We start from the raw sequence: 25,214 nt of genomic DNA, 5'->3' as shown, positions 1-25,214 counted from the left end.
GGAGTCAGACCTGTTGATAGTGGAACCGACATCTGCTCCAGCATCTTCGGCTCCGTGTGCTCTGAGGTCCTCAGTGCCAATCGAGGACTCTAGGAGCTGACACACTCTGGTCGGGTCCGGGGAGGATAGTCGGACCAACTTGTTATTTCTGACTCTGCCTCTTGGGGCTTCAGTTCGGATGAGCTCAGCTCCTACCTCTGGTTTGGAGTCCACTGTCTCGGTGCTGGGGATATCGATGGTATCTTTGGATCCGTTGGTTCCCTCGCATTGGAGCAGAGGTGCTTTCGATGCCATGAGGAGAGCCATGTCTCCTAAGACATCCTCGACCTCAGGTCTGGATACCTCCTCCCCGAAAGCACCTGTGTCTGCTTCTGCATCACACATCCTGACCAAGCATAGAGACACAGAGCCTCAGGAAGCCTCAGTGGGTGCCCCTTGCTCTTCCGAGACCTCACCAGAAGCTCCCACTGATGAGGTTCCCAGGAAGAGGTTGTGTAAGAGGAAACATCTAGACTCCCCTCAGGTGTATCTAACATCAGATACTGACTTAGATGAGTCAGAAGGGTCCCCACATTCCCCCTCTGAAGATATCTCATTTGCTGAGATACTTCAAATCCTTAGGCAGAGGGTGACTGCCAGCCCAAAAGCCCTACTGAAGATGAGTCAGTTCTCCTGAAGGCTTTCGGGTCTCAGCCCTCCACCTCTTGGGTGTCTCCGCCCTTCGATGAGCTGATGCAGCTGGTCTCTTGAAGGGTGTGGAGTCTCCAGATACTACGGGGCCTGTCCCTAAGAGGCCTAATAAGTTAATTTCTGCCCCCCTTGACAAGTCATTTTTAACAAAAGGTGTTCCAGGTGATGCCATGGTGGTGGCGGCAGCCACCAAAAAGGAAATATCTGAGGCTTCCTCGTCTATCCATCCTCCTAACAGAGACTCCAGGATCATGGATGGGTACGGGACGCGCCATGTTTAGTTCAGCGACCTTTGCTCTTCATTCGCTCAACTATTTAATCCATTTTACCCGGTTACAAAGAGATCTCCTTAAGGAGCTAGGAGATAATCTTCAGGGTACAGTAGCCCAGCTTGCTAACCTCAATTCTATAGTAAACTCATCCATGCGCCTCAGCTCATATGCAGCCGATGGAACGAGTAGGGCAGCAGGTACAGGAGTTGCTCTTAGGAGACACTCGTGGATGTGCTTGTGTTCCTTCTCGGAGCCCTTCAGGTCTTCCTTCATGAATAGCCCCTTTGTTGACTCATCTCTTTTTGGGCCTAAAGTGAAGGAAACCTTAACCAGGTGTGAACAGGACGGAAAGACTCTGTCTGCCGTCGGGGTCTGTTTTTCCACCCTTACCCGACCCTACCCTAAGGGTCAAAGGCGAGGAAAAATGTGGTTGCGAAAAGGCCAAGGAGCCTTTCAGGACACAAGTGGTGAACCCCCCTCCAGAGGCGGAGGAGGGGGCAATAATGGAAGACACCGTCCTCATGGCAGAAGGTTCCGCAACACCAGGGCAACAGAGATCATTTCTCTGGGAAGCCCTACCAGCACTCTTGAAAGGAGACCCAACTGTCCTACTCTATAGGCAGTCGGGGGTCGCTTATCTTTGTATCCAGATGACTGGCTCAAAATAACAGAAGACAGTTGGATACAAAGTATCATTTTCAGAGGATACTTCACCCCATTCGCCACACCCCCTCCACCCATAAGAAAAATCCCGGACGTTCCACCCAGTTACAGGGAACAAGCAACAATAGAAGTCCAAATGTTGCTTATAAAAAGAGTCATCCAACCAGTCCTAGTAGACCAGACAGGTTCCGGAACTTACTCAAGATTCTTTTTGGTTCCAAAATAGATGGGGGACTGGAGACCCATATTGGATCTCAGCAGACTGAATAATGGACCGATCAAGAGACACACATGCATATCAATGTCCTGGAGATGAGAGCAGTACTTTTGGCATTGAAGTACTTTCAGGACTCTCTTCCTCTGGGTACGATTGTGATTCAGATGGACAACATGTCAATGGTCTGGTATTTGAACAAACAAGGAAGACCAGGTCTTACCCCCTTTGTTGAGAAGTATGGCAGTGGGCTGTTTCCACTCAGCACTTTCTGTTGGCAACAAACATCCCAGGGAAATCCAACATGATAGCAGGCAAGCTGAGCAGGGCAGTTTTGTTGCCTCATGAGTGGTCCCTCAAGAAAGCGATAGCGGACAGGATTTTCCACAGGTGGGGCCAGCCTTGCTGCAACCTTTTTGCCAGTCACGTGAACACGAAATGCAGAAGCTACTTTGCCGTGATTCCCCCTCTGGGAGAAGCCCCAAGGGATGCACTCGTACATGATTGGCCTCCAGGTCTCTCTATGCATTTCCACCAATCCCGTTGATACCTAAGGTTCTACAGAAAGCAAAAACCCTGGGAAGGGCCATCATTCTCATAGCCCCTCACTGGCCTCGTCGGATTTGGTTCCCCTTCCTTCGACTTCATCTTTTGGAGGACCCTTGGATTCTGGACCCAGTTTCAGACCTTCTGACGCACTTGTCGGGGGAACTTCATCCTTCTCTGTAGTCCCTGAAGCTGACAGCTTGGCTGCTCCAATTCCCATCATAGCCAGGTTCCATAACCTTTCCAATGAGACGAAGCAAATTTTCTTATCCTCTCACAAATCTTTTATGAGGAAGCTATATCTTAGCAAATGGAAAAGATTTCTATATGGGCTGCTAAAAACAATATTGATCCTTACCAAGCCGCTATGGCCTCCATTTTAGAGTTCTTGACTATGATATTCAACAAAGGAGCTGCAGCAGCAACAAGTTGGGTTCAACTGGCTGCTATTTCTAATTTTCATCTTGGATTCGAAGGATTGAATATTGTCACAAAAGTTATCCAAAGCCTTTCTCAAAGGGACCTTTCATATTAGACCACCTGTGAAATCACCCTATTCTCCATGGAATCTAAATTTTATGCTTTCACACATAATTCTTCCACCATTTGAACCAGTTTCCTCATGTGATCTCAAATGTTTGTCATGGAAAACCATCTTTTTAGTGGCTATTACTTCTGTGCGCAGAGTCAGAGCTTCAGGCTTTATCCCTCAAGCCTCTTTATTTGATATTCCATGCTGACAGTGTCTCAGTTAGAACAAACCCCTCATTCTTACCCAAAGTTTGCACTGAAACCAATCTATTGATTTGCCAGTCTTCTTTCCCAACCATTTGAGCAATTTAGAGTACATGCTGCACAAACTTGATGTTCATAGACAGCTCAGATTTTATTTGGCTAGAACAAAAGATTTCAGGAAATCAGACCAACTTTTTGTTTCATTTTCAGACTCCAGAAAAGGTAGACCAGTGGTTAAAACAACTCTTTCTAAATGGATATTTGATTGTATTACCTTTGCTTATTCAGCTGCTAACATTCCTTTACAGCATAAAATTAAGGCTCACTCAACCAGAGCTGTTTCTGCATCCTCTGCCTTTTCGGCCAGACTTCCTATTGACAACATTTGCGCGCAGCAGCCACTTAGTCAAAACCTCATACCTTTATCACTCATTACAAAGTTGACAAGGCCTACAGAGACAGCACCTCCTTTGGATCCAAGGTCCTGAGAAATATACTCCCGTGAGCCACCCAAGGTTGATGGTGCTTGGGACACTACCCATCAGTAAAGAATGAATGGCGAGATTGAACAACTTCACATAAAGAAGTTATGTACTTACCATAACATTCCATGTGAGTTGTTCATCTCGCCTTCATTCTTACGTCCCTCCCACTTACGCCCTCCTGGGCTGTTAGATGACCGAGATGCTGGATCCATCCTGGTTGCTCAATCCTTCTGTACCTTTCTTTTGGGAGTGAAAGAATGACATATGGTGTTAACGCAGCAAACAAGATCTGAGGTAATTCCAGGTGCATTATGGGATATGGACTTGGACTCGAGCTATTTGAAGACCTCAAGCTTTGCAACTGGCCGTATCGAAGCCGAGGGATCGGCTCTGAACCCATCAGTAAAGAATGAAGGCGAGATGAACAACTGACATGGAACGTTATGGTAAGTACATAACTTCTTTTTTTTAATATTTCCTGAAGGTTTTTAATACTGTCTGTACTTGATCAGTGAGGAAGCTAAACAATATGAAACGGATAAGTGCTGACTATGTGGCTCAAATGTTTCTGCAACAGAGATATTAGAACTAGAAAACCAGAAAAAAAATATATATATGCCACTGAACATTCAGAATGTCAATCTTTGTTTTGCCATCTTATGGAACTGAAATCTCGTAAGTTAGAAGAATGCTGGTATCTGTTTGTGGGAGTTGGTCTTTTGCTCACTGTTGTGCAGTCTTATAGTTGGTATATGTAAGTACCAAGGGCGTGTGTGTGAGTGTGTGTGTGTGTGTGTGTGTGTGTGTGGGGGGGTGCTTGCCACCTTGTATAACATTTTATTTTTTTTTTCCTCTCAGTTTGGTGAGGTTCAGTCTTTTGAGGTTATTGATCTGTGATTCAGGCATTTAATTCTTAAATGAGATGCCATATATTCATATATGCAGGTACCTATTTCAGATGTGTGAAATAACAAATGTTCCTTGTGTTTAGTTTGGGCCAGCTTTTGCAGCTTTGCTTGTATCTATATGTGCTAGTTTGCAGTACAGCCATGAGTGGGAATTTGCCCTTTCACCTCTGTTTTGTGATCTTAGTGATGGATCTTGGTTCTGGTATACGTACAAGTTGCAGAGGTGTGTGACACAACAGTGGGGAGGGGAGCTTGCCCCCTGCATAAAATAGACTTTAGTGTTTTTTTTTTTTTTTTTTTTTTAAATGTGGATCTTGGAGAGTAAGCCATTCTCACTGGTTAGGGTGTAAAACGTTCATCATCAAAATGGTAGATGAGATAAAGTAATGCCTGTAATTTTTTGATGATTTTCTAGTATTTTTTTAAGAGAAGAATGCACATTAGATTCCATCAAAGGACCTCCAGGTGACCTGAGTATGCTAGAGGAATTTTAAATATGTTAGAACATGGGAATCTTTGCTGGACCGTATGAACAGAGCCAAGCATTTTGAGGCAGTGGGCCCTAAGTTTCCCAAACTTCTTATTATCTAGGTGTTGAATGAATTACCTTGTGCGAAGATGAGTGGTGAGATTTTAGCACCAATTACTTTTTGAACTTGGCACACCAAGGGGAAGATGGCATCCTGTGTGAAACAAATACGTATTTTTTTATATCCATGATGCAAGTACCAGGAAAGTAAAACTCATCTTGCTAATCTACAGAACACTGTTTCGACCAGGGTCATGTAAAATTCACACCACAAGTCTTTAAGTTAAAGAAATGGCGTAGAAGGGTGGCAGACTGAGTCTGCAGTCTAACAGTCAGAGACTTCATTGTGAATTTGTTCTGAGCTCTATCTTTGTTATACTTAATACCTAAATTCCATCCCAAATGTACATCCTACCTGTTGTTCTGATAGAAAGTTATAGTCATTCTAAAGCTGCTGATAAATTCCTCTGAGGAATTGTTTCTAAAAGTCTCTAAAGCCAGTAATAACTTTGGAGAATCTCTGTATTCAAGCAAAATGTCCAAAATCTGGAACACCATCCCACAACATAACCTAAATAGCACTAACACTCAAAAATTTGCATCACTCTTCAGAGACTACCTCAGCAGTAGCTGGCTATGCTCCTGCACTTCTCCTGGATGATCACACATCTCATCTCTCCAGCATGGCCCTAGTGTCCATTAACTCATAACCTTTAAACCCACCTAGGCTTTTCTTCTTACTAATATGATCTCAATATCTATTCTTCCTTTTGTCCTATCTTTTTCTAATTACTGATAGGATCCTGTCTAATAAAACTTCTGATTCTTATGATGCTGCCTAAATTTCTGCTTGTGACATGACGTAATGTGATATCTACCCAACTAAAAGGATTGACTATGCATTAGCAAAATATCTTTTATTTGTATCACTGTATTGACTTTGTGTGGTGCTATATCTTATTGCATTTTTTTTATACTTTCATTTAACTAATTATTGTCTCATATAATGTTAGCACAACTACCATCTCTGTATTTTTTCTGTTTTTTTGTATTATTGTTTTCTTCTTTTTGTATGTGGATCTTTTCTGCCTGGGCTTCCGCTGAATGGTCGGATATTCCCAGTAAACAAATGTAAAATAAAATAAATACATAAATCCTTTTAAAAGCCTGCAGATCCTCTCAGATTAGGCATTGTAGTCCTTCTTGCCAGGAGACTAGACAGTTTGTTTTCCAGTGGCCAGAACCCGGAAATGTAATAACGCATTGTATTGTTCCAATCCTGTTGCACAGTTTTAAAATGACAGTGAAACCTATTCGGTATAGTATTATTATTACATTCCATATATAAAATAGGTAACTTTCATAATACATCATTTTGAAACATGATTAATTATTGATATTTTATTTTATGTTTTTAAGATTTTTTTTGCCTTTCATTAGGAAATCATATGATGTAAGACTGAATCACAGAACAGCATTGCTTTGTCTCATGAAGTCCTGTTCTTCCTTGTCATTTCAACAAGGAGCTTGACATTGTGTTTTACACCCCAGGAAGTCAAATGCTGATAATGTTTTTTTTTTTTTTTTTTAATTTCTGCAGGAAATAGTAGTGTGTGGACATTCTTTGGAAGTGAACGTGACCACAAGCTTGGACTTCTTCCTTAGTGTGGCTCAAGTGCAGCTTCTACAACAGCTAGTCCAAATCAGTATGGTGGGTCTGGAGTCACCAGATAAAGCCACTGAGGTACTTTTTTTGGCTTGGTTTATATTAAGAACTTTCTTACATTCAATATTATTTGCTTGTGTGTGTGGGATGTAATTCGGCCCTGCTAGTCTTTACAGCTTGTGGTAATAAACAGTCACTTTAATATGGTTGCTGTGTGGGTTTGTGAAATGCATTTTCCTTTATAACTTCAGTAGCCAGCTCCTTGAGCCATATATATAAGTGTTCACGCTGCTTTATTAGCAGTCATTACCTTGAGTCTTGGAAGGAAGGCAGGACTAAAGTACTACATTTTACAGTGTTAAGAAATCTTTTGTGAAGTTTTATTTCATCAGTGATCCGTGCTTCCTAGTAGAATTAAAATATGTGAGATATACGCCTCTCTGGGGTCTTTTCACACAGTTTCTGTTGTACATTACTGTTTTCTTTTGTTCTTTTCTTTGTGATAGCTCATTAGACTCATTCAGCAGAATATTTGTAGGAGAACTTGTATCTAGCCTATATAAAATCTATTAATATAATAATTACATACTAACACTTTCTCAAACACCTACATTACCTATGCAGTGTCTGTCTTATTTATTGGGTTTTATTTGATTGGGTTCGAGTTATATGGTTTACTGATAAAACTGACAGCTGTTGAAATGTTTGGTGTATTATTCTTTCATTTTTGTTTCAGATACAGTAAGTTACTAATTTATCAATTTGATGAAACTTTACTTTAGATGTATGCAGCACATTTGTTTTAATTTTCCTGCATTCTTATCAAGTCTGCTTTATGTGTGAGATGATGATAATGTTTTCTCTTTGTATCAGAGTGCATCTGACAGGCCTAACCCCTTTTAGAAATTACCCTGCCTCCAGATATTTTTTTATTAACTGTGTTGGATACTCACCCATTTTCAGTGAATCCTGGGGTGCATTCTGGTTAAGTGCATTGATGAGATCAACAAGCATTCCTCTTAATTGACAGATGCTGAAAATAGGCCCAAAGCCCTTGAAAAATTGGAATGTACAGCTAAAAAATCTGGACATCTAATTAGCATACAGTTTGAATGCCAAATAGCACATATTAACTTTCCCCACTTCTAGAAGGAATATGGGATACTACAATGGGGGGTGGGGGTGGATTTGGCGTAATGGTTAAGGTCTTCTTTTCATAAACACAAGATACAAGGTTTGCTTCTGACCTTCGGTTATTAGCTAGACTTAAAATGGTGCTTCAAGGTAGTGAGCCTAGTATTCACCTATGGCCTTATGTGTTTAAAAAACAAAAAGTGCTGAAAATGATGGAAAAATATAAACACATTGTTAACGAAACTTTAATGAACTGTATTGCAAAATTCTGCTACACAAGATAATTTATTTTTGCTTCAAAAAAAGGTTGTTGAAAGATGTGTACCCTCTTTATTTAAATTATTGTTGCCATTAGTATGTTGGTCATGTAATGTGGTTTTCTGTCTACTAGAGAGCTTCCAAAATTACATATGATGAGGTGATTTCTAAAAATTTGTGTGCAAGGGTAGCTCATGTCTGAAAACAGGAGCATATCCCCAAAATAGAGATATCAGTAATCAGGTATGTCCACACAGTAGGTGACTGGAGTCTCAGAAAATTTAACCTAGGGCTATGGAATGAAACTCATTAGCAGCTCAGAGCCTTAATCCTTTGCACTAAATTGCCATCTTGCAAACTGTCTGGGTCCCATGCTAAAGTGCTACTTTATGGGCTTATGACTCAAATCCTGATGTTCTATTTATTCAATATAAACTTATGTTGCTGTGATCCCTGGATGTTACTTGTTCTGTCAGAAATTATGCAGTTTATTTTCACTGCTTTTTAAATGCATTAATTTTTAAAATGCACTGCTGCATTTGAAATTTTCATGGTCAGGTTATCATGGTCCTTTGTAAACTTGCCCATCTGGAATTTCACTATTTAACATTTGTCTTTTTCATATGGTGTAATACATTCTATCCACATATTACCTTTTCTCCCTTCATAAGCAGCTCATTGAATCTTAGAAAATTACTTTGTAAATTTGTCTAGATAATGGTTAGCATTTTATATTAATGTTGTATTGGTATGGTGTTGATGATTTGTAATGGAAGGGTCTCCCTTTTGCTGCTGTAATATTTAGTTGTTTAGAAGGAATATTTGGTCTTGATTTGGACAGTCTTTTTGTTAAACCCATATAGCAAATGCTGCCTTAAATCTGTTACTCAAGGAAAAAATGATTTATGAAGTGCAGAACACTCTGTTGTATAGTGTTAGTTGTAGATTTAAGATGTAGTTGCAATTTATTTTGAAGAGGGAACATCATTATCATATATTAAAGATTTTCAAAAGCATCTACAAATCTTGTTCCTGTGTACTTCAATTCCAGGTTTATTTAAGTGCTTTAGTCTTAAATACTTACAATAAATATACTGAATTAATGAATAACTGCAGAAATATAATATATTATATAGTACTGTCAGTTGTCTAATGACTTAATATAAAATAAACAAAAAGTAAATATAACATAACTAGATAAAGTTAGGAATGTTACCTCGCTGACCCCATTGTTCAGGATAGAACTCATGCAGGAAGTTCAGTATAAAGAATAATCATCTTGGTCCAACAAACAAAATTCTAGGTACCTACTCTTGTCAGTCCAAATGGGCATAGTCCAAATCTTATACTGCAAAAATGCCAGAAAAAAAATGAACAAATGGACCAGCAATTGCTCCATCTTTTCCAGACCTTTCCAAACAGAAAATCTTGAAATCTATAAGGACCTACTAAAATCACCTGAAAAATAACTACACATATCCAAAATTTTAAGCAGACTGGTGCCATAGCTCCACTGGAAGACAGACAGCATTCCATTTAGTAAATGTGATAATTTAGCAGTATGTTAATAACTGATAAAATACTGAACCACTGTCATGTAACTGATCACAAAAGTAAAACAAAATGAAACATAGTCGCAGTCTTTGACACTCAAGACCTATTTTAGTGTATTTATTTTATTTATTTATCCTTTCTTGACTACATTAGTTCCTCTAGACTAGTGGCCTAATTCCAAGGAAGATGTGGTATTTACACGACTAGAAGAAATTTGGCCAGGGCATCCAAAAACATCCTCTACACTTTTCAGTAGGTGCCATGGGATCTTTTACATCCACCGAAGCCATCATCAACTTAAGCAGATGGGACCTTAGTTTAACATCTCATCCAAAAAATGGCACATTCAGGAGTACAGCAGTCCTTCCCCCACTTCCATGCTGCTGTGCAGTGTTGTCAGTTTGAAAATTAATCCACTTTACTTGCAGTGGAAATATAAACCACAGACTTCTGGTCTTCTAGCACCAAAGGTGAATGTGCTTCCTGTTAAAACTCTGTCACTGACTGACTGCAGCAGACAACAGTCAAAGCAGTTGAAAATGTTATACAGTTTTCAGGAATGATTTCAATTAATCCGTCAATTAAATTCAGACATTTACATTTAGTCTTGAAAAGCAGAAAGTCAGCCTAATAATAAAAAAGGATGTTTCATTTTTATCCTACGCAGCAATCAACCACTACCTTCAACTTAGTCAGTCCCCTGTGTTGTAATTTTTGGTAAGACTTCTTGTTGAACCATTGTGCCTGTTTATGCCACAGTATAAAAGTCACAATTGGTTTTGTGCATGAAGTGCTGTTTGTGTGATGCCAGAGTATAAAGGGTACAGATGCAGTTCATGAGTTTATGGCCTATACAAATATGTGACCCCAGTGTGGAAATACCTCTCTACTATAAAAGTAAAAAAAAATTCTATAAAATTCTCATGGCAGTGTACTGATGTTATTCGTGTTTCACTGTTGCAGTCATTACATTTGGGTTATCCTACTGGCAGGTTGCCCTCAGTCGGCCTGAATTCCAAAGTCTTGGGTCCTGCGTCGGTTGCTGTCTCCTCTTCCCTGACGTCAGGTCGTCATGGGTATAAAGATGCAGCCAACACCATTTTATTCAGTCTTTCTTGCCGCGCGGAGCCCGAAGCAGAAGCAGTCCGCAAGTGCCGGTCGGCTGACTCCTGAGATTTTCGTGTTCGAATTTCAGATCCAAAGTCTTCATTAAAAGCTATGTACCCCATTGGGGAAACATTTTTCTTGCTCCAGACCAATGTCAAAAAAAGTTAATAATTGTATTTCTTATGGGAAGCAAATACCTCATAAGGACTTTCATTCTTACTGTATTCCTTGCCTAGGCCCTGACTACGACATTGCTAGTTGTCGGTTTTGTACTAGATTTAACCAACGCACTATTACACGTCGGTACGATTTTGCATTAAGCTATTTTGGGTGAAGATTTAATTATACAATGTCATCGGATAGCCATCCGACTACCGGAGTTCACAAAACACACAAAGAAAAAGACAGGCAACCAAGGTCCAAATCCGACGATGAAGCTTCTCCTAAGCAAGTCGCCAGTTTGCCAGTTCTCAGTGAGGCGCTTTCGCAGCCCCTGACGCCTGCTACTTCAGAGTCGCTAGCCGCTACCAACTCCCACGTGGAGTCGGACAGGCCGCTGGAAACTCAAGGTATTGGAACCTCGGAGATTGTTCCCTCAGATGGGTCGGGAGCCGCTGAGCAGGCATCAGTTTCTGAGGGTGTATTCAGACCTAAGCAATTATGTATTAAACCAACTTCAAAGACTAAAACACCTTTAAAGGCAAAGAAACAAGTTAACCAGCCGCAAGAACAGGCCTCCATGCCCAAAAAACAGACGCTCAAAATGGCTGAAGACTTAATTACCTTGATCAGGGGTTCCCATCCCCCTCCTGATAAGAGGCCTAGGCAAGAGACAAACTATGAATCTTCAGATCAGGTTTCCATTTCTTCTGATTCCTCTTCTGATCAGGAATATTCTCTTCCCCCCTATGAGGATTCTGAAGCTGAAGAATCAATTCCTTCAGCTTCTCCTCCTGAGGACTACTCTTTTGGGGAAACCTTGCATACCATGAGGGAACACTTCCACTGGGAGAGCCAAGATTTTTCAGAATCTATGAAAAGGCTCAGAGACTTCCTTTTACTACCTCTACACAGGCCTCTAGCTATTCCACCTGTGTTGGACATTGTAGATGTGTTCACTGAGTCTAGTCTGACCCCTGACTCTTTACCTCCAGCTCCTGTTAAGCTGGAGAGATACTACAGGGTTCCTGACTCTCATAAATTCCTTTTCAAAAACCCTTCTGCAGACCCAGAAACTATTTCTCAGGGTCCAAAAGCAGTCAAGGCTTCTACTGCAAAAAACCCTACCCCCTCTGACAGGGATTCTAGGGCACTGGATAGATGGGGAAAAAAGATTTACACATCTACTACTTTGGCTATAAAGGCCTTAAATTGCCAGTTTCATATGCTCAAATATCAGCAGTATATCATGACACTGCTTAAACAGAAAATGATGGCAAATTCTGATTGTGCAGAAAACAAAGAAATGCAGGATTTATTGCATGCAGCTGAACAAGTTGGAAAGCATACTTTACAATGTGGGTTTGATTCTTTGGAGGCCTCCTGCAGGGCAGCTTCTGACTTCTGTCATTAGGAGGCATGCTTGGTTAAAGGAACAAAATCTGCCTGACCATGTTAAAGCAAAATTATTAGATGCTCCTTTACAACATACCTTGTTTGGTGTTAAGGCAGAAGATGTGTTAAAGAAAATGGAGGACAAAGCTAAATCTATGCAAACGGTCAAGGATTTCTTACAAGTACAGCCACCTAGATTTAGCAGACACTGGCCTACAAAGAATTGGTCCTTTCCAGTCTCAGACAGACCTCAAAGGGGCAGATCCAAACTCCCTAGAGGCAGATCACAGCCGCAAGGATCCTACAGGTCTAAGCAGTGGAGTGCTTCTGCCTCCAAAGCTGGAGAAGACAAAGCACAATCATAGAGGAAACAGTCCCAATGACTTCCCCCTGCCTGCACCAAGCACTTATCTTTTGGCAGCACCCTTAGGTGGAAAACTAGCACTTTTTTCACAAAATTGGCACATTATAACCCAGGACAAATGGGTTCTAGACATAGTGTCACAAGGCTACAAGTTTCATTTCCATACCCTGCCAAGAAATGGGGACGCCCGGACATAGATCTATTTGCCTCCCCTCACAACAATCAACTAAAAAGATTCTGTACAAGGACTTATCACAGACAAGCTTGGAAAGTGGACGCCTTATCTTTCAACTGGACAAACCTATCAGTATATGCCTTTCCTTCACTGCCTCTCCTCCCCAAGGTACTCCTAAAGGTCAGGCAGGAGAAACCAAAAATGATTCTGATTGCCCCAGACTGGCCATGCCAGTACTGGTATCTGATCTTAAGGAACTTATCCCAGTGCCCAGCCTGGACCTTACCTCAAATACCTCATGTACTGTCCCAGCAAAACAAACAGATTCTGCACAGCCAACTCAGGACTCTAAACCTGGCAGCATGGTGCATAATCTAGCCATACAAGCAACACCTCTCAGTAAAGCTGTGATGGATGTCATTTTAGAAGCCAGAAGGACTACTACTAGAAAATCCTATGGTGGGAAATGGAAGAGATTTTGCGCTTGGAACCAAGCTCAAGGAACTGATACAGCTGTCCCAAATATTCCTCAGATTTTGCAATACTTAAATGAGATGCTGGACAAAGGCCTGTCTTTTTCATCAATTAAAATCCATGCCTCTGCCATTTCAGCTCATTACAATAGAGCCACCACTCTTTTCTCATCCTTTATTAAGACAGTACCTCAGAGGAGCCAAAAACTTAAGGCCTCCAAGGGGAATGCCAGTACCTGCATGGGACCTCAATTATGTCTTGGAAAAACTCACCTTACCTCCTTTTGAGCCAGCTGCTACTGCAGATATAAAGTTCTTATCTTGGAAGACAGCTCTGCTCCTAGCAATAACTTCTGCAAGACGAGTTTCAGAGCTACAGGCTCTCATGGCTGTGGAACCCTTTATCATTTTTTATCCAGACAGGGTCTCTCTGAGAACAAACCCTACATTTATGCCTAAGGTGGTATCCAGTGTAGCCCTTAACCAAACAATTAATTTGCCAACTTTTTATCCAAATCCACAGAACAAGGGAGAGAAAATTCTACATTCTTTGGACGTACACAGACAACTTAGATTCTGCTTGGACAAAACTAAAGTTTTCAGAAAGACAGAACAGTCACTAGTGGCATATGCCACAGCATTACAAGGAAAGGCTATCTCCAAGCAGACTATTTCAAAGTGGATAGGTCACTGCATTCGATTCTGCTACTCACAGCATGGCAAACCAGTGCCTAAGGGCATTAGGCCACATTCAACCAGAGCTGCAGCCACCTCTGCAGCCTTTCTCAGGGGAGTAACAACCAAAGACATTTTAGAGGCTGCTACTTGGAGTTCAGTGCATACCTTTACAAAACATTACAATCTACCTCTTTACTCTAAATCCAGGGCAGGCTTTGCCACTGCAGTTCTGCAGGGCCTCATAGCCGCTCCTAATGCTGTTTAGCTCCAGCCCCCAACCCTAGCTTTGGGACTCAACCCAAATGTAATGACTGCAACAGTGAAACACGAAGAACATAGTACAGTTGTGTACACTTACCATAAATGTAGATGTTCGAATGTATTCACTGTTGCAGTCCAGGTTACCCACCCGCCATCCCTCTTATTTTTGCTGGAACTTATCTTTACTTCTCTAAGCTATACAACCTAGGTGGTGTATTTGCTTATAGGTAAAGGTAAAGCTTATTTTGGGGCATTTATGATTTACTTAAATAATTTTAGCCTACCCTTTTGGGGGCACCTGACATCTGGGGCAAGAAAAACTGAATAAAATGGCGTCGGCTGCATCTTTATACCCCTGACAACCTGACGTCAGGGAAGAGGTGACAGCAACCGACGCAGGACCCAAGACTTTGGAATTCAGGCCGACTGAGGGCAACCTGCCAGCAGGATAACCTAAATGTAATGACTGCAACAGTGAATACACTCGAACATCTACATTTATGGTAAGTGTACACAACTGTACTTTTTCATGTGTATTACACGTATATGTAATTAAAGAACAGAGAGCTACCATCTCAGTTTGTAAAACTTTAATAAAAGTATTACATTAGTATATGTTGGATATAAATTCTCCAGCTAAATGTTAATAGCTATGTAACTCATTGGATAGTGAATTGCCTCACAAATAGAGGCCATAAAGTTAGGGTAGTTGGCACTACCTTCTACAAAAGAACCGTTATTAGTGGTGTACCCTAGGGTTCAGTCCTTGGGCCACAGCTGTTTGATATTTACTTCTCAGAAGTCAAAGCTACTGTTAAGGATTTATGGCTGACCAAGTTTGCAGATTACTGTAAATTTGCTACCATCATAAACTCTCCAGAGGGCACCAAAGTCATGCAAGAGGGCCTTTTCCAAATAAATAGCTAGTGTCATAACCATGGACTAAAACTTGAATGCCAAAAAAATGTGTAATAGTCTCCTTCAGCAAGCATGACATACCCTGTAAATATCACATCGATAACACTCCCCTGAAAATCAATCTGGTATTTAGGGACCCGGGCTCCAATATTGACAACAAACTGTCCTTTGATCACCATGTATCCCCTATTGTAAGAAACCCCTTTTTCATTGTGCAGTTTATTAGTAAGAGTATGGAGTCCAGGGATGTAATGATTCCACTATATTCTGTACTTATTAGGCTAATCATTAATTATAATGCCCCCTCCATTGTGTACCGTTCCAAACACTTAGCACAGCTTGAAAGATCATAGCTCTTTCTCATCAAGAAAATCAAAGGTCTGACCATTTCAAAGCCTTGTCCCTTTTCTCAGTATCATAGGGGCTACTGAGGGGGCAATGTCTGCCTCATGTAGAGAACCCCAACAGACCCTTTTCTCTCAGATGTACTGCACATCTACAAGTCTCATGGTTTTGTAAACACCCACTCAGGAGATCTCAATCTCTTCGGCAACATAAAATGTATTAGCAGGGATAGGTGTGTATAAATTTGGTATAGTCTTCCTCTCTACATAAAGCAAAGTACTTCCCTTACTCTTCAAACATAATCTGGAATTAAGAATGGAAAACCACATATTCGGCCCTGGTTTAGCACCCTTGCCCATTTTGAATAGGTGTAACACGTAAATGTTCTGCAGGCTTTGTTTTTTTTTTTTCCTAGTGGGATGTTTCTTTTTTACCACCTTTATCAAAGTATCACGTAAGACATAAGAACATATATTAATAGAAAAAAAGCATGTTAACATTTTTTCGTTTGCACACAGTATACATTATTAATGTATGTTTTATTTCTTTAAAATAAGTGTCATAGTCCAACATTACACAAATTGCTCAGTTCTTGCCTTCCCTTAAACCTTATACCTCCTCCACATGAACATTATTCTGCATGTATTGTTCCCACAAAATCCATTTATTTCTGTGCTCCTTCCCTTTTCCAAAGATCCGACTTTCCAGTTCTTTTATCTCTTTTACGATATTCAGTACTTTAAGTACAGCTGATTTAATTTTTCATTTTTTTTGGCAGCCAATAGAATTAAGCTTTATAAGGCCTTACTACATCTAGGCAAGTCAGATCCTGTGTCCCAGCTTAAAAGAATCAGTGTGAAGTTGTTAAATCTCGCAGTTTATTCTCACTGATGGGTTCGGAGCCGATCCTCTGCTCCGACATGGCCATTAGCAAAGTTCAAGGTTTGCCAGTAGCTCAAGACCAAGCCCCTTATCCCATGATGCACTGCTGGAATTACCTCAGTTCTAGTTTGCCATGGCACAGATCTCGGTGTTGCAGATAGCTTCGACCAATTTTATTGGATAGATTTGTCTATTTGCAAGTTTTAAAAAACTTTTTCTTGACTTTCGTGTTAGGATAGTTTGTTTATATATATATATATATATATATATATATATATATATATATATATATATATATATATATATATATATATAGATTTAGACTTAGATTTAGATTTAGTTAAGTGCCCTGTGTTGGCTTGGTTTTTTTCTATAGAGTTGGCCTAGTAGTTGGCCTTGTGTTTAACCAACTTCTTAGCTATTTAGATAGTTTCTTGAGTGTGTTTTTTTCCATTGTTTAAATTTGTCTAAATTTAAAAAAGAGATGTCTGATGAGAAAGAGAAGCCACATCCTAAATCTGGCTTCAAAAAATGTCCGGATTGTGGACAAAAATATCAGTCACTGATGGGCACGTTCAGTGTGTTTATTGTCTGGGGACATTACATCTCCAAGACTCTTGTAGCATCTGTCAGTCCTTCTCTTCCAGGGTACTTTTAGAGAAGAGGAGGAAATTGGTGTATAGGAGTTTACTTCAGCACCCTTTCTCGGAAGTACTGGGTGACCAGGATAGTGCTAGTAAATCCTCTAAGTCATCCAAGTCTTCAGGTGACTCCCAAGTGATCGAAAAAGGCTAAAAAAATGGAGGGTGTCGGGTCATCTGTTCCACTGCCCTCGGAACCGAGTGTCCCTTCTGTTTGGAGCCAGCTCACAGCTTTCGAGCCAGTTTCTGAGATTCCCTCATCTCCTCTGCTCCAATCAGCACCATTCAGTGCACTCCTCGAAGTCTTCTGTCAGCCTCTCAGATCTGGATATGAACCGGTTGGTGCAGAAGCTTTTATGGGCACCAGACCTTGCCAAATTGTTGTTGGCTCTGACACCTTCGTTGGAACTGAAGACCATTAACCCAGACTTGACTGCTCCTCCTCCGAGCCGTACTGGACTTTCTGCGCCAGAGGAGCCCAACCTGATGGTTGTTAAGCCTGTGGAGCCGAGACCTGCTCTGGTGTTATCGGTTCCATCTACTCAGATGTCCTTGGCGCCGACCGGGGACTTTAGGAGCCGACACTCTCCTGTCGGGTCCGGAGAGGATAGTCGTACAGACTCTTCCTCTCGGGGATTCAGCTCGGATGAGCTCGGCTCCTACCTCATGCTCGGAGCCCATAGCCTCGGTGCGGGAGGATTGGACGGTCCCTTCGGATCCATCTACCCCTTCTCATCGGAGCCATGGTGCGTTCGATGCCATGAGGAGAGTCATGTCTCCAAAGACATCATCAGCATCAGGTCTGGCTTCCTCCTTCCCTCAAGCGCCTGTGTCCACTCCTGCTTCTACCGGTCAACCCAAGCGTAGAGACCCTGAGCCTCAAGTAGCCCCACAGGGCACCCCCTGCTCTTCTGAGACCTCCCCAGAAGACCCCACTGAGGAGGTACACAGGAAGAAGACTGTGCAAGAGGAGGCACTTGGACTCCCCACAGGAGTCTTTGATATCTGACACTGACTTGGATGAGTCACAAGGGTCCCCTCGAACCCCCTCTGAGGATATCTCCTTTGTGGAGATATTAGAGATCCTTCATCAGAGGGGTGGTTGGCAATCCAAAAGCCCTACTGAAGACGAGTCAGTGCTCTTGAAGGCTTTCAGGTTTCAACCTTCCACCTCTTGTTTGTCTCCGCCTTACAATGAGCTCATGGAGCTGATTTCTCGTAAGGCGTGGGAGTCTCCGGAGGCCATGGAACCTGTCCCTCGGAAGCCAAATAAGTTAATCTCTACCCCAGTGGACTAAGCTTTTTTGACTAAGGGAGTGCCTGTTGATGCCATGGTGGTGGGGGCAGCCACCAAAAAAGAAATGTCTGAGACGTCCTCATCTATCCATCCTCCTAACAGAGATTCCAGGATCATGGATAGATATGGGAAACGCATGCTTAGTTCAGCGACTTTTTCCCTTCAATCACTGAACTATTTAACCCATTTTACAAGACTACAAAGAGATCTCCTGAAAGAGCTAGGAGATGCTCTCCAGGGTACGGTAGCTGCAGAGGTTGCCGACAAAGTTAACACCCAGCTCGCTACCCTAAACTCTATTGTGAACTCGTCCATGCGTCTCATGTCTTATGCAGCTGATGGTTCGAGCAGAGCTGCTAGTTCAGGCATTCCTCTGCGTAGACAAGCCTGGATGCATCTCTGTTCCTTTTCAAGTCTTCCTTTATCAACACTCCATTTGATCGCTGATCCCTGTTTGGGCCCAAGGTAAAGGAAACTCTAACCAGGTGTGAGCAGGAAGGCAAGACTCTATCTGCCGTCGGAGTCCATTTTTCTTCCCCTACTCAGCCCTATCCCAAGGGCCCTAAGGGTGGAAAGATGTTCCAAAAAGCACAGGGAGCCTTTCAGGACACACGTGGAAAAAAACCCTATAGAGGCAGAGGAGGGGGTTATAATGGAAGACGCTGCCAGCGCGGTGGGGGGATCTGCAACAGCAGGGTGACAGAGGCCAGTTCTCTGGTCAGCCTTACCAGCGCTCCTGAAAGGAGACCCGGCTGTCTGGCTCTGGAGGCAGTCGGGGGTCACTTATCTTTGTACCCAGAAGCCTGGCTAAGCATAACATCCGATACCTGGGTACAAAGCATCATTTCCAGAGGGTATTTCATATCATTCTCTTCCCCTCCCACTCCTGTCAACAGAATCCGGGGTGTTCCACCCAGTTTCAGGGAACAAACAACTATAGAGGTCCGCAAGTTGCTAGAAAAAAGAGTCATCCAGCCAGTCCCAGCAGACCAAACAGGATTCGGAACTTACTCAGGATTCTTTTTGGTTCCAAAGAAAACAGGGGACTGGAGACCTATCTTGGACCTCAGCAGACTCAACCAATTTGTAAAAAAAAGAGAAGTTCCGAATGGTCACGCTTCAGGCCATTCTTCCCTTTCTAGGGAAAGGCGATTGGATGTGCTCCATCGATCTCAAGGACGCATACTACCACATAAAGATGGACAGACACTCCAGAGATCACCTGCATTTCTGGCTGGGAGCCAATCACTACCAGTTTCGAGCCCTGCCCTTTGGTCTCAGTACAGCCCCCAGAGTGTTCACCAAATGCATGGCAGTGGTCATCGCTCACCTGAGGCGTCTAGGATTCCAGGTGTTTCCCTATCTAGACGATTGGCTCCTTACCGCCACCACCAGGCATTAATTGATTCAGGCAACACAATCTACTCTGACACTTTGCCACCACTTAGGCATTATAGTCAACTTCAAAAAGTCTGCCTTGTTGCCATCGCAGCATACTGTCTTTATAGGAGCAGAGTTAGATGCCTCAACCACCACTCTGTCTTCCATTCGAAAGGGTCTCAGTTCTTTGCCAACATGTCAACTCATTGGTGTCGAAGAACAGAGCTACAGCCGCAGAGGTCTTGAAGGTACTAGATTTGATGGCGGCAGCAATTCTAACCATTCCACTCGCAAGGATGCATATGCGAATTCTTCAATGGCTCCTGTTCATTTAATGGTCTTACCAGAAATTGCCAATGAACCATATGATTCTCATCACAAACTCTTGCAAGAGGGACCTTCGGTTGTGGTTGACATCTCTTCATGTCACAATAGGACGACCCTGTGTGCTCCCCTCCCACTTGCCACTGTGACCACGGACGCTTCCCTGATAGGGTGGGGGGGCATTTTCAGGGAAAGACTGCCCAAGGCACATGGACGGATCAAGAGTCACATCTGCATATCAATGTTCTGGAGTTGAGAGCAGCACTTCTGGCTCTGCAGTACTCCTCTAGGGACAATTGCGATTCAGACAGACAACATGTCAGTGGTCTGGTGCTTGAACAAACAGGGCGGAACCAATTCTTACCCCCTTTGTCAAGAAGCCCTCAGAGTATGGCAATGGGCTGGGTCATCCCAGCGTTTTCTGTTAGCAACACACATCCCGGGAAAATCCAACGTGATAGCGGACAAGCTGAGCAAGGGCAATCTTGTTGCCTCACGAGTGGCCTCTCAACCAACACGTTGCGGACATGATTTTCCACAAATGGAGCCAGCCTTGCTGCGACCTCTTTGCCAGTCACATCAATACCAAATGCAGAAGCTACTTTACCCTAATACCACCTCCAGGACATCCCCCAAGAGACGCACTCGTACACGATTGACCTCCGGGTCTCCTATATGTATTTCCTCCAATTCCATTGATACCTAGGTTTTTACAGAAAGCGAAGTCACTGGGAAGGACTGTTATCCTTATAGCCCTCCATTGGCCTCAACAGATTTGGTTCCCTTTTCTGAACCATCATCTGCTGGAGGATCCATGGATCCTGGACCCAGTTTCAGTCCTCCTGACATACCCGTCAGGGGACCTCCATCCTTCACTGCAGTCTCTAAAGCTGACTGCTTGGCTGATCCACTTCCCCAAATAGCCATGCTTCATTCACTCTCAGATGACACAAGACAAATTCCGTTGTCTTCTCATAAGCCATCCACCAGAAAACTATATCGCAATAAGTGGAAAAGGTTCTCCATTTGGGCCAGTATATAAAAAATTTACCCTTTCCGAGCTCCTTTGTCATCCATTTTAGAGTTTTTGACAATGATTTTTAAGGAAGGAACAGTAGCTGCCACAGTTTGGGTTCAGTTAGCCACCATATCTGATTTCCACCGTGGATTGGATGGGTTAAATATTATGGCCCATAAGTTATCTAAGGTTTTTCTCAAAGGTGTTTTTCACATGAGGCCTCCTGTCAAAATCCCTTATTCTCCCTGGAATTTGAATTTTATGCTATCTCAAATAATTCTTCACCTCTTCGAACCATCATCATCTTGTGATCTCAAATTTTTGTCCTGGAGAACTATTTTTCTAGTGACCATTACTTCTGCTCGCAGAGTGTCAGAACTTCAAGCATTATCTTTCAGACCTCCTTATATGATTTTCCATGCTGATAGAGTATCTCTCAGAACAAACCCCTCCTTTTTGCCTAAAGTCTGTTCTGAGTCTAATATCAATCGGGTCATTGAGTTGGCAGTCTTTTTTCCCAACCATTCCAACAAATTAGGATACATGCTGCACAAACTTAACGTGCACAGACAGCTCAGATTTTATCTTGATATAACTAAGGATATTAGGAAATCAGATCAATTTTCTGTATCTTTTTCGGAGGCCAGAAAAGGTAGACCAGTGGCTAAAACAACCCTTTCAAAATGGTTATCAGATTGTATCTCATTTGTTCATGCAACTGCTAACATACCTTTGCCACGCAAAGTAAAGGCGCATTCAACCAGAGCCATTTCTACGTCTTCTGCATTTTAAGCCAAGTTGCCCCTTGATAACATTTGTGCTGCAGCCACTTGGTCTAAGCCTCATACTTTTATCACTCATTACAAAGTGGATAAGGCTTCAAGGGACAGGTCTTCTTTTGGTTCTATGGTCCTGAAAAATGTACTCCCGTGAGCCACCCAGGATTGTGGGTGCTAGGGGTGCTACCCTTCAGTGAGAATAAATGGCGAGATTTAACAACTTCACATAAAGAAGTTATGTAGTTATCATAACGTTCCATGGTGTTTATCTCACCTTTATTCTCACGTCCCTCCCTCCATCCCCCTCCTGGCTGACAGTTGACCCAGAGGCTAGTATCATCCTGGTTGTTTAATACTTCTTCTTCCTTCTTGGGGAGTGCACCCCTTACAGGGGTATATATACACGCAGCAAACAAGATCTGAGGTAATTCCAGCAGTGCATCATGGGATAAGGGGCTTGGTCTCGAGCTACTGGCAAACCTTGAGCTTTGCTATCGGCCGTGTCGGAGCCGAGGATCAGCTCCGAACCCATCAGTGAGAATAAAGGAGAGATAAACAACTCACATGGAACGTTATGGTGAGTACATAACTTCTTTTTTCCTAAAGTTACAGCTGTTTACTCCCCCAATACGTCTGATAGAGTATGCTGTATGGAATTTTTCAAATCTGCTAACTCATTAAGCTCCCCAAAACACACTCCTAGTTACTATTTTCTTCACCATCACACCTCCATCATTTGCTATCTACCTGAGGAAAAAAATCTTAGAATTGTGTTTGGAGTATAAAAATATCTATGGAAAAAGCTTCCAAGCAAAAATAATAAATCTAATGGACTTTGTTGCATACTTTGAAGCCATACATATGACCTTCCATTCTTCCCTTGTAAATTGCTATTCCAGTCTCTTTTCTAACCTCTTCTCTTTGTCTGTATTATATCAATCCCTGCTAGGGAAACCAGTATCTGACTTGCAATCCAAACTACTTCTTTGCTTCATCCCATTCTGTTACCTTTCCCTCTGTAGTTATTTACTCCCAATACCTTGGTTCCTTTGCCATTTTTCTCCAGTAAATTCCAGTCCCTCTTGCATATATTCTGTACCCCTACTTGCAGTTATCCCTGTTGGCAAAATCACCTTTCTCCATTCCCGTGTTGGCTTAGTTTTTAGAATACTTTCTTCAGCTTTATAAATATAATATTCTGTATGGTTATTATTCTTAAGGATCTGCATCCAAAATCTCATTCTCTCTTTATTTCTTGAACTTCCCTCTGATTCATCATCGCCCCTTTTACTATGCTTGTGTCATGTATATGAGCATTAATTGTGTAGGTCTAAAATACACCTTCAGATCAGGTACTCCTAAACCATCTTGTGTGGAGCAACTATATTCAGTTTAACTATTGCCTTCTTCCCTTCCAGATAAATTCTTTTTACTCTTTATTAATTGTTGTCCACAACTTCTCCTCAAGTTGGTAAAATATGCCTGCTCTGTATACAAAACTAAAAACATTTTCACTGCTTGTATCTTACTATCCATGTCTTTAATCAAGAACATTCTGTTTTTCTGCTTTTGTGTTTGTTTGTTTAGTCTTTTCCAACTTATCTTATTAGCTTATTATTATTATTATCATTCTTAGCTTATTAGCTGCCATATCAGAAGACATTTGAATCCATATTCATAAATGCTTTTTTATAATCCTGCAGGTATGGGTATTGCTGAACCAATTTGTGTGTGGATACATAATTAACGGCTACAACCTTTGTTTTATCTTTATTAATTTTAAGAAACTTTGAAACTGTCTCAACACTAAAATGTCCTTGGATTTCTGAAGTATAAAATAATATCATCTACAAATAAATGTTTTTGTAATTATTGTACCAATTATATTCTTGAATTTCTGAATCACTTATTTACTTTGCCAGCCGATAATAACAAAGGAGAAAGAGGGACACCCCTGCCCGGTCCCTTTGTTCAAACACAGGTTATTGGAGTTGAAGGCTTCCAACTTATTTTTTCCCATTGATCCTTCATATCTCCTCCTAATTAACCTTATTATTATAACAGGGAATGCATGTTTCCATTGCCCTATTCAGAAAATCCCAGCTTACTCTGTTGAATGGTTTCTTTGTATTAAGACCTACCAACAACAGTGATATTTTCTTACATTCTGTTTCCTTCTGGATCATCGTTGTTCTTCTGTAAGTGATGTCAAATGTTTGTCTTCCATCTACATAACCAACTTGATCCATATCTGTTAATTTTGCCACCACCAACAAATTACAAACTGTGGAATACTTGAGAACAGGAATTTACTTAAGCACTTTTTGTCCAGTCACTCACATGAAGAAGATATATTTTGTTATTGTTTGATCTGTAAGTTGATTAGCCTGCTGCTAAGACATGTACAGCCTCAAGAATTTAAGGAAAGTAGAAAGCGTAATAAGTAAGAGGAGATTTGGTTACTTCCATTTTTAGGTCTGTGCATCATCCTTTGAATACTTCAAACATATTTATTCATTTTGCTACTAAGTTAAGAGGTGTAGAGCATCAAAATAACATTCCTGGCATTCAGCAGTAGTAGTGTATGTGACTACTTTTTCTTATACCCTCGCAGGCCATTTTGACAGAAGAAAGTTTTCGAAAAACATCATTCAGTGGACTCTAAGTAGTTAGCCTCTTTTTTTAATTTCTCCCAATCTTTTGGGTTTCCAAAACTATGATGGGAATGGACCCCATTCCTAAGTCAAATTATGATTAAAGCTGATGAAATTAGTATTGTTTCAGTCTTTGTTGTCAGTCAAAAGTGCTCTTTGCAGCACCCGCAATGTGCCAGTAATGACTCCTGCAATTTGTATGTAGTTACATGTATTGGTAACGTATCTAAATATGATTGTAGATTCTTTGTTATAAGACCCGTTGCTCCTACTACTATTAGAACTGTCTGGGTATCCTTTGTCCACATTGCTGTCATTTCTGCCTGCATACCCTGATATTTTATGATTTTGTTTCTCTGTACACAAGACACTGTAGTCACTGGGTATGGCGATTTCAATGATCAGCACTACTTTTGTCTTATTTTCATGGATCACTATAGTTTTTTCTTGCATCTGTCTTTTGAACTGTTGGTAATGGGTAATCCCATGTGATGTAGACTTTATTATGCCTTTCAATATGCAGTCCTTCTGCCATTAGCATCTCACAACCAGCAACGAAGTGTGCGACTGTTTCCAGTTCTGTTTTAGAAAACCTACATTTGTCTGTTTCTCCCACATGTTCAATGGACTTTGTAAACCAATGTGTACGTAGCCCACTATCTTGGGCCACCAGTATTAACCTTTCCTGTCTTGGTTTGAATTTGCCTCTC

At 41.6% G+C, this 25,214-nt stretch overlaps 1 protein-coding gene across 1 annotated transcript in view; it reads left to right on the top strand.

The window, feature by feature from the left end:
• The window catches only part of VPS13B (vacuolar protein sorting 13 homolog B), a 5,424,989-nt gene that overhangs the window by 3,493,706 nt on the left and 1,906,069 nt on the right, over positions 1 to 25,214 (top strand). Inside the window, exon 33 of the mRNA XM_044065647.1 lies at positions 6,643 to 6,786. Coding sequence (XP_043921582.1) covers positions 6,643 to 6,786 — 144 coding nt within the window. The remainder of the gene's footprint in view (positions 1 to 6,642; positions 6,787 to 25,214) is intronic.

The sequence above is a fragment of the Protopterus annectens genome, chromosome 3.part0 (assembly GCF_019279795.1).
Source record: "Protopterus annectens isolate FY-2018-M chromosome 3.part0, PAN1.0, whole genome shotgun sequence".
NCBI lineage: Eukaryota > Metazoa > Chordata > Ceratodontiformes > Protopteridae > Protopterus > Protopterus annectens.
The sequence above is the reverse complement of the archived record's forward strand: the minus strand, read 5'-3'. Positions and strand labels throughout refer to the sequence as shown.